The sequence below is a fragment of the Glycine max genome, chromosome 20 (assembly GCF_000004515.6).
Source record: "Glycine max cultivar Williams 82 chromosome 20, Glycine_max_v4.0, whole genome shotgun sequence".
Classification (NCBI taxonomy): Eukaryota; Viridiplantae; Streptophyta; class Magnoliopsida; order Fabales; family Fabaceae; genus Glycine; species Glycine max.
The window spans coordinates 46,843,455-46,854,021 of NC_038256.2; the positions used below are offsets into that span (position 1 = coordinate 46,843,455).

At 32.2% G+C, this 10,567-nt stretch overlaps 2 protein-coding genes and 1 long non-coding RNA gene across 3 annotated transcripts; 2 read left to right on the top strand and 1 right to left on the bottom strand.

Annotated features, from left to right (window-relative positions):
• The first annotated feature begins 1,014 nt into the window (after positions 1-1,014).
• LOC100789542 (uncharacterized) lies at positions 1,015-3,342 on the top strand. The gene is made up of 3 exons (XM_003556471.4): positions 1,015-1,381; positions 1,488-1,578; positions 3,091-3,342. The coding sequence occupies exons 1-3, from the start codon at positions 1,312-1,314 to the stop codon at positions 3,179-3,181; spliced, it is 252 nt and encodes an 83-aa protein (XP_003556519.1). The 5' UTR covers positions 1,015-1,311; the 3' UTR covers positions 3,182-3,342.
• A 2,022-nt stretch (positions 3,343-5,364) lies between these two features.
• LOC100790071 (60S ribosomal protein L22-2) lies at positions 5,365-6,510 on the top strand. The gene is made up of 3 exons (XM_003556472.3): positions 5,365-5,507; positions 5,659-5,914; positions 6,256-6,510. The coding sequence occupies exons 2-3, from the start codon at positions 5,685-5,687 to the stop codon at positions 6,398-6,400; spliced, it is 375 nt and encodes a 124-aa protein (XP_003556520.1). The 5' UTR covers positions 5,365-5,507; positions 5,659-5,684; the 3' UTR covers positions 6,401-6,510.
• An 888-nt stretch (positions 6,511-7,398) lies between these two features.
• On the bottom strand, positions 7,399-9,198 carry LOC121174326 (uncharacterized). Its single transcript, XR_005890367.1, has 2 exons — positions 7,770-9,198; positions 7,399-7,729 (listed from the first exon to the last, which is right to left on the bottom strand). It is a non-coding gene; the product is annotated as an uncharacterized lncRNA (long non-coding RNA).
• Between the last annotated feature and the right edge of the window lie 1,369 nt (positions 9,199-10,567).

Here is a 10,567-nt window from a genome sequence, read left to right on the forward strand (position 1 = left end):
TTCACTGAGCAATTAAGGGGGGAGAAAAAAACAGAGTAGATAAAATTGAGTATGGAATATGCATTGACTCTGGAAAAAAGAAAGACAAAGCTCAATAAACTTCAAAAACGTTCACCGAGTAAATTAAGAAAGAAGAAAAGAAGAGTAAAAAAAATCGAGTATTGAATACGAATCAAACGCATTTGGCTTTGGAAGAAAAAAAAACAAAACTCAATGTTTAAAACTTCATAAACGTTGAGGGAGCAATTAGGAAGGAAAAAGAAGAGTTTAAAAAAATGGTGCATTGAATATGAATTAAATGTAGAAGAGGAAAAAAATGGTGCTTTGAATACAAATTAAATGCAAAAGAGGAAAAAAATGGAAAATTGAATAGCTCAGTTACAAAACGCAAGAGGTGCATGAAAAAGAAAAAGAAACCGACCCAATGAATTAATTGAAAAAACGTTAAAGGAGAAAAACATTTACGTTTTCATGGCAACGCATGCAGAGACTTTCGATGCTGTAGAGAGGAGCGTGACCGTCGTCAGCAGAAACGGCTTCCACCACCGATCCAATGTCAACAACAATTTGCTCGTGATTCACATCCATTGATTGAATTGAATTAAATTTCTCTTATGCGTTTCACTTTATTGCAGAGAGAGAGAGGCTTCGATTTTTTCAACCACAGAGACAAAGAAGAGTTCATGAACCAAGAACTGAAATACCCTTGATCCGTAAGCCTTTAAGTTGATCCCTACAAGATTTACGGATCAAGTTGATCCGTAAAAAGCTTACGGATCAACTTGATCCGCATTTGGTCCACGAGTCTTACACGAATCAACTTGATTCGCATGAGACTTTCACGGATCAAGTTGAGCCGCGGGTGTTTTACGGATCACCCTGATCCGCACATATTACTAGTGGAGGGGCATTTTTGGCATTATCAAGTGATGCTGGGTGCACCAACAATAACACTGGGTGCATATAGCAACACCCAAAAATCAACGGTTGAAACCTCTTAAAGATGTCAGCTTTGTTTTTGTGGTTGCGTTGGTTGAACCAGAAAAGATGGTATAGTGAATACAGTGGGCAACGCAGAGACACAGACACAGACGTCTCTTTAAATTACTAACTAAGGTGACGTGCGCCAGCACTTGTCTTTTCGACACGCTATTCTGGCCGTTCGAATTCGCTTCTTCTTTCTGTTATTTTTTTCCCCTTCTCCTCATCTCCTCACCATATATAAAGCAAAACCTTGGACTTGTCATATACTATCGTGTACGCTTCCTATTCCTTTCGTTGTGAAATATCGTTTCTCTCTCAAAGGTAACAATGTCGGAAGCTAAGACCCAAATTGAATCCATAAGGAAGTGGGTCGTCGAGCACAAGCTCCGTACTGTTGGTAATTTTCTCAATCTCGCACTTCATTCGTTCTTCCTCATTGATGGGTGTTTGATTTTATTGATTTCGATCTTATTGTGATTTTTTGCGATTGTTATTTGGATCAGGGTGTCTATGGCTCAGTGGTATTACGGGTTCGATCGCTTACAATTGGTCTCGACCCAACATGAAAACTAGTGTTAAGATCATTCACGCAAGGTTTGTCTTGTTATAATTTCTTATCTTTTCCGATACTGGTTTTGACCTAATTTATTTATCTGGATTTGTCGTGCAAATTCTGCAATCCGTGTTGCTTTGATGTTTTGTTCATGATTTACTACTGTGGTTTGTTTCATTGAGGCCTTTTGTTGTTACTTGCACTTTGTTTTCACTTTTCAACCAGTGTGTGTAAACTGGAGCCGTACCTATATGCAACATAATGTAATTTTGGAATTGGATAACTTTTTATAATAGATGGTAGTGCCATTCCATTCCACTTCATTAATCCCTTTTCAACAATCCTAGGAATTGTATGGATCAAGTTGAACTCTTCCTTAATCATTTGTGATTCAATTTAGCTTCAAAACTAGAGTTTACAAAACACTGTTTCCCTGATACTTTGTGCTTGCTGTCTCCGATTCTTGAAATCTTCTTTATATCTGCCATTTCTCTTATTTTCATTGTGATGTGATCCCAATTTAACTTCTCCATGAAGTTAATAATGGTGGTCACCTAGGAAAGTTAATTATTGGTTGGTGTTTACAAATTACAACATTGATTTATTGGAGTTTTGATGAACAATATGTTGTGTTTGTTGATAATAATGGGCTTTGGTTTTTGTGGTATGAAGATGAGCTTTTTCATTTGCAATTACTCTACTGTCTCTAAGGTTGAATCATGTTTGTTGTCTGCTTTTCTTCTCTCTTTCCTTGTCTCTTCAATTAAATATTGTTTAACAATTCAGCATAAAAAACCTTCAACTTAGTAAGTATTACTATTGCAAAATTTGAGTAGAAGAGGTCAAAGAAGCCCTTAAGTATTCCTATTGAAGTTTGGAAATGTGTAGGAGGATAAGGTATCATTTGGTTCACTAAACTATTTAATGAGATTTAAGATGTCACGTACATAGAGGAGAATCACTTTGGTTCTTATATGTAAAAGCAAGAAAGATATTTAAAATTTTGTAAATTATAGACGAATAACACTTATGAGACTTACTATGAAACTCTTGGAAATGTGATAGCATAGATTAAGAGATGAGACTAGGATTGCAGAAACTTGATTTGGATTTATGTCAGAAAATTCTACAACAGAAGCTGTTTATCTTCTCCAAGGGTTGATGAAAGTGTATCAAAGTAAAGGAATAAACAAAAGATGAAAATATGACTATCATTGTTATTGTTTGAGTTATCATCATTCAATTAGAGGGACATCAAAACATGACACCACATTTGAATCCCCAGAGGATATGGGTTGATCTGCTGTCTTATTTCAAGTAATATATAGATGTCTGTATATCTGGAAATATGAATAACTGGACTGCGTTAGTTCTATGTCATATGTCGGGTTTAATTCCTACTTTTTCCCCCTTGTTGCAAAATTTACTGCACAATGTGTGTATTGAGGTATTTTTTTTTTCTTAATAAATAATTTTGAACCTGCTTTGGCACACCCTGCATAATTTCCCAAGCTTATGCTTCTTGCTAATGTTTCTGAGCTATTTTATTTCAGGTTGCATGCACAGGCTCTTACACTGGGAGCATTAGCCGGAGCTGCACTAGTAGAATATTATGATCGTAAGACAGGAGCAAAGGCTTCGTAAGGAATTTTGACAATAAGTAGAACGCAACCAAAGTACCTTGAATTGTTTATACCGAGGGATCCTAGTACACTACCTGATATGATTATAGCTAAATTTGCAATTGGACTTGTACTGTACTCTATTCATTCTTAAAATAAAATACTAAGAAATGTTAACATGCCTGTGGCAGAGTGAATATATTTTTTTCCTTGTTGGAATGGATTACTTATACTGCTAGTTGCTTCATACATTTGCTAGCATTTTTTGTCAATTCATAGTTATCGGAATAGGGTACAAGCCCTTGGCTGCAGAAAGATTAGACGTTCGGAGAAAGAATGGAGTTAGGAATTTGAAAAGAAATGGAGGTATTGTAAGGAACCAAGGAGAGGGAAGGGGAACATTTTTTTAGTTCTGGAATTCTCGAAAGAATTTGCAAAAATTGAAGAAGTCTTCACTATTTTGGTGTTCCTTCTTTTTCACTCCAAGAATGTTAGTTTCTACTCATAAATCATTTCTCAATGTATCACGTTATATAATATTTCAATGTTGACGGTCGAGAATTCAATATAAAACTGAACATACACTTTAAATGCGTGTTTAGTTTCAAATTAGATTCTTATATGATTTTAGTTAAATTTTTATGTGATTGATTTCAGGTTGAAAAATTAATTTTGAATCCAATTAATTTTATGTTAGAGTAATTTTTGGTAGTCTTTGCATTGATTGCACACGATATCCTTTTTTTTTTCATCCTCCTATATGAAATGTTGCAAATACTAAAAAGAGAGGAATATTATGTGCAATCTAAAAAAGGGTGTTAATATATTTTTTCAAAAAATTTGTACTAAATTATATTTTAAATTTTTTATATTAAAAATATCCAAATATAAATCACCTATGTTTGGAACTAATTATTAAACGTGATCACACACTTTCTCTCCAAATGAAATACGTAGAAGCTATGAAGGAAAGCTTCAAGTATATGTGGTTATTCATGCTGACGGCTAACCAAATGTAGGGCATAACAATTTAAAATCAAGATTAAATTAATTTTTTAATCCTTAAATTTTTTTATTCAAGTTATTTTTATCATTTAATTTTTTTAGATTCAATTTGGTCCTCTAAATTTAAAACTAATTTAGTTTGATTCTTTATTTTTTTTTTTATTAAATTTAATCATTTAATTTTTAAAATTGATTCATTTTTTTAAAAAATATATACTTTTGTTGGTTTAAAATTACTTAATGAGAATTCTCAACCGTCACAAAGTGTAATTTCATATCTTTTAGACTAAAACATCAAATTAAATCAATTTAAAAAATTAAATAAACAAATTTAAAATGATTTTTAAAAATAAAATAAAGGAGTAAAAACCTAATTTAACCTAAAATCAATTCTAATCAAAATCTAGCATGTTTAGTAATGTGTCGAATTAAGCTATATATGGGCATCTACTTTTCACGTCCAGGCATAAGCTACTTTGCAGAACTTCTATTTTTTACTATTGTACGTAGAACTAAACATTGCTTATGGGTGCTCATTCAAACACTCATTATATATCGAACAACATGTCCACGCTTTTTTTTTTATCTTAAGGTAAAAAAAAAAAAAAAAAAACCATATGAGCAACTTCTCGAATCTACAACTCTGTAAATTGATATCATTTGCATATTTAAAACATTAATTTTAAAAATAATAAATAACGTCTTAAAGAAATGAAATAATAGTTTATGATTTTGTAAATAACAATTTATATAAAAACTTTATATTTACTTTTATATTGTAAATTAGAATTCACAACTTGAAAAGTGAGATCTCACTCTTTTCCTACTTTCAATTTACACTTTCTTTGAAACATGTAGTTTATATATTATTTTTGCAACTAGTAAAAAAATATTTTTAAATTATTTTCCTTTATCATTATTTAAAGGCTTGTTTTTTTAATAATTTATCTATGTTAATTTAAAATTAACCTTATATTTATATAATAAATTCAAACTATAGATTATATGTTAAAAATATTTAATTATTATTATAAATTTTAAGCATAAAATAAATTTTTATACTTACAAATATTTTTTATTGTAAATTTTAATCATATTTAAAAGATATTTAACCGTACAATCATGATAATGTTCAAATTAAAATACTAGTTAAAATAAAAACTGGCATCTTAATTTTCCCCTCCCAGGTACTAGTATTTTACAATAATAACCTATAACCTATTTCTCTCTAAACGCGCGTTTCATGTTAGCGTATAAAATGAGAGCCAAATCCAAACCCTAATTTTCTACCACACCGCCGCTCGTTATTCACACTGTGCTGTGCTTATTTGGCGTAGCTTAAGGTATTCATCTCTTTCTCTGTTCTCAGCTTTTACCTTTGCTTAATACACGCACGAAGAATTAGAATCCCCGATGAATTTCAGTTAGGTTTGTTAGTTTTCTAGGAACGGTGGAAACTGAAAAAAGATATTAATTTGTTGTTTTTGGATTCAGAGATTCGCAATAGAAAGTGAAAGAAAATGAGTCGAGGAAGTGCAACTGCTGCGAAGGGCAAGAAGAAGGGTGCGACATTCACCATTGACTGCGCCAAGCCAGTGGAGGACAAGATCATGGACATCGCGTCTCTCGAGAAGTTCCTTCAAGAGAGGATTAAGGTTGGTGGCAAGGCCGGTGCTCTCGCCGACACCATCACCGTCACACGTGAGAAGACCAAAATCATAGTTACTTCAGACAGCAACTTCTCCAAACGGTAATTAAAATCTCTATTTTTTAATTAATTAAGGTCGGAATGAGAAAAATATATATGGTATAATCGTAACCATAGATTATGACCCTAATCGAAATGTATGAGTTTTTTAATTAGCAGAATTATTGGTTTATTGTGGTCTGAATTGTAATATTGGATGCCCTGATTGTAATTTTGCCCTAACCTATCTTAAATTTCAGGATGCAGGGATCTGGATATGAGTTTTTTATTAACAGAATTATTGCCTTATTGGATACAATTAATTGTAATATTAACAAAAAAGAATTTATTTTTGTGATTTGATGTTTGTGTACATGTATTTTGAACTTCTCATCTGATTCCAGGTATCTCAAGTACTTAACTAAGAAGTACTTGAAGAAGCACAATGTGCGGGACTGGCTCAGAGTGATTGCTTCTAACAAAGATAGAAGCATTTATGAATTGAGGTACTTCAACATTGCTGAGAATGAAGGAGAGGAAGAAGATTAATTTACCCATTTTGAGAAACCTTCTTTACCCATTTTCCCAGTGTTAGCTTCTCTTTTGGATTGAGCTATGTTGCTTTGTTTACATTAGTTGCAATTTAACAGTTTTGTTTATTTATGAGTTGCAGTGCCATTTCTGTTGAATTTAGAATAGAGTTCACATAATATATTGTCAGCTTTTGCCTTTGATACAGTGCCATTGCATTATTAAACATTTGAACGAATTGGTAGATCATCTTTAGATCCCCACCTGCAGTCCCATGCTGTTTGTTTCTACGATGTCTGGCACTTGAAGTATGTTGATTAAATTATCAGTTAATTGCTATAAGGAAGCAATTTAGAATTTAGTTTTCTTATTGACTTACATCTGTGCATTGTGCTTGGTAATAGTAAAAATAGAGAGGGGGGGGGGGGGGGGGGCGAGAATTTCTAATGTATACAACTCGTATATAGTTTCTAGATGCACATTCTTAGTCACTTTTGTTGCTTTCTTGCAATCCTTCTTGCAAATCAAATTTTCAAATGTGTTGCCAATAAAATAATACCAGGATGTATGGGAAATGATATATTAAAAACCTTATTCTGATGTGTGGAAACGAAAATTCAATCCTTTTAACAGGAGACCATAAATTCGTAGTCTGGAATGCAGTTGTATAAGTAATGTTCTGCTGCTACTTGAATGGATAATTTGACATCGCTTACTTGGAGAGTTTACTCTCTAATCCTTTCAGGCTATATTAAAATGATCCATGATTTTGTTTAGGTATAGACATGTTCTGCCAGACATCTGTTTCAGTCCAGACGAAGAAGCAATAGTATTTGATTAAATTATGTTATTTAATTGGATTCTATGATAGGCTGATAAAGAATTATTAGGCTATGTTAGGTATGTTTGGTTGAGAAGAAATTGGAGGGGTGAGATGGAAATTAGTTACTTGGTTTGATAAGGGGGAGTTAGAGAAGAAATAATTTTAAAAATGGTGGAATTTACTGTATTTTTTCTTATCTAATTTCACTCGTTAACCTATTTCTCACCATCAATTTACACTCATCGTTATTATTTTCCATCTACTCCGTATTTTTTCTCTACCAAACAGGGCATTAGAATATGATGAAATACAATTTATAATAGATAGTGAGCATCATATTTTCCATCGTTCCCAGCCTTCATGCATGTCTTCTTCAAAACTAGTGACCGTATGTATGGATTATCAAACAAAATAAAATGTTATAAATTATTTATATTGTACAGTTGTGCATCGAAGACATGCATGAAGGCTGTGCACCGTGCACCTTTAATTTAAAAAGTAATTCTAGGGTGTGCACCGTGCACCTTTAATTTAAAAAGTAATTCTAGGGTGTGCACCGTGCACGTATAATGTTACGGTACATTATTGGTGCTCTTTTGGCACGTTAATTCTCTGAATTTATTTATATTTTAGTTTCTTAATCTATTCCACAAGAAGGAACATACAACAATTGCTTGGTGATAGAGAGCTTAAGCAAATGGCAGAAAGAAGTATAAATATAATGTATGATATGACAAATAAAAGAAATGATGGTTGCGAATAAAATATTTCCATTGTTCAGTGTTGAAATATGACACCGGAACGGAAATAGTGGGTAGTGAAGATTCTTTTAAGGTTTGAACAACCCGTGATAGTGAGATTTTGATGAACCTTTTAATTAATTTGGAAGTTATTGTTAAACATTATGTATGGGATTGAAGATGTTGAGGTCGCTGAATTGATCCAAATAAGAATTAAGATCAACACTTTTCTAGCTGAAGGACATTATAACAGCAATGTTGCTTTCCAAAAAAAAAAAAAAAAACAGCATTGTAGCGCACTGAAGTTACAAAGAGTCTTCATCTTCAACCTGGTCTAAGGATTGGTGAAGTATGTTGGTGAGCTAGCTAGGTTCTTGTGTAGGATTAGCTACTTATCTAAGGATTAAAATGTAAAAAAAAAGCAAAAAAGAAAGAGTAAACAATTGATTTCATTTTTTAAGTATTATGTTCTTAATCTAGAATATAAATTACTTCAGCAGTTCAATAGAAGTATCAGAAATCCTCTCAGAGTAATATTAAAATGAATTTATCTGAACTTATACAAATTCTCTAATAAATGGGCTTCTAATGAAACATACCAGCTTTTCAGGAAGCTTATAAATTTAATATTGACAGACCAGTTCTCCACATAATCTGCACGGAACGCATTTGAATATACCAAAACACCAATTCTAGCTGAACCAACCTCGTAATTAGCACAATGAGGTATAACCTAAACCAGCCAGCACATAGAAAATAATAGTACAATCCGATAGCGAATTGCACCAATTGTAGTCGTAAAAGTTTTATTAGAAATAAATTTTCAACCTCTTGCTCTTACTATGTATTGTATGGTAATGCGTCTTAGATGGGTTAAAAGAGTTTTTCGTGTACAAAATAGAATGGCTCGAATGTTTTATTAATACTCACCTTTTTATATTCTTTTACATCTTACTTTTTTTTTATTCTGTAGTTTTACATCTTACTTTTCTATTACATCATCCATTATTTTTTTTTCTTTCAATTTTCTCTCTATTTCTTTATTCCTTATATTTCGAGCAAAAATACATCCTAAAAATAATAGTTAATGTTATATGGATGCTAGATGTAGAAAATTGATTAGATTTCAAACATGCATTTAAAAAAACAACAGAGACTCAATTTATTTTTTAAACATTTATTGTCAATTTTGTGCTTCACTCTTTCTTTCCACATCAGCGATCTGCGGCTTTTGTACTAAAAGTGTGTAATTTTTTTCATAAATAACCAAAATAGATAGATTTTTAAAAAATTACAAAAATAGATAAATCATAGCTTGAAGGGGTATTTCAACATGAAGAAATGGTGCTTCAAAAAATAATTTCACTTTTTTATTTTTTCTAAAAAAATTGTATGTCACAAAATCGTCATAAATTACTTCTTTAGCCGTCAACAAATGAGAATTTGTTTATTTCTTATATAGTCATGCAATTTGTAGGAACACAATTTATTTTTATAAAAAAATAAAAACTGAAAAACTGAAATCGTCTTTGGAAGCATATTTTTTCATGTTGAAATGTCTTTGAAAAGACGATTTATCCATGTCCATAAGTTTTTAAAAATTTATGAAAAAAATACAACATTTTGGCACAAAAGCCGCAATCAGCCATTCAGTGCTCATTTTGATAGTTACGTCATTTTCCTGCAATTTTTCCCCAGTATTTTTGCCATTCATATTCTCCAGCCATATGACATAATCATAATCCACAGTTACTTGCAACAACATGGATATTTGTGCATTGCGTGTTCAAATGACCCTATATTCATTATTTCATTTGCTTGTGTTGTAAGGTTCTTCTGCATTGGCAGCAGCACTGACTTGCTTTCTTGTTCTTGTTTTTTCACACTTACATTTCCCACATTAGATAAACAAAGTATTATGTATTTGTACCAGTTTCAAGAAATAATCAATTAACTTTTTATGATATCACCATAATGAAGTTTCTTTCCCTTTTATGCGAAACTAAATTGAGGCAGCGATAACTAAGTCCCCCACTTCCTAAGGCGAACTCCCAGTCCCAGGTCCAGTGCTTCTTCTTCCTGGAACTTTGCTTTTGAGCTGTCATCCTCACGTCATCTCTTACATCATTAACATGCACAATTCCAATGTCAAAGGGAAGTGCAACTACCACTTGATTATTACATTCTTTAAGCACTTTAATGTGCTGCGCTGCACTGAAGTTAAGCCCAATCCGTATAATACTCTTCCGGACCCAAATGTGAAGTTAGCCCAACATTATTGAATTTAATACTTGTAACAGAAAATTTATCATATATGAATCCCTCTTTGGTGAAGAGTAAAGTTATTTGTAACTATATCAAAATGTGATATAATTATGAATGATTTTGGGATTGTATCAAAGATAGGAGGTCTAGCCAAGTTCTTATGTCTATATATACCATCAATACTATAGTCACTCTAATGAGAGCTAGCTTTAGTAATTTGAGCGTCAGAAATCTAATATTAGTAATTACTTATTTTTCATGGCATCTTAGCCATTATAAAGCACCAGCCATCCAACACTTATAAATGCACATTCTTAAGTCAGTAATCCATTTCAGACACACCATTCACATCCATCT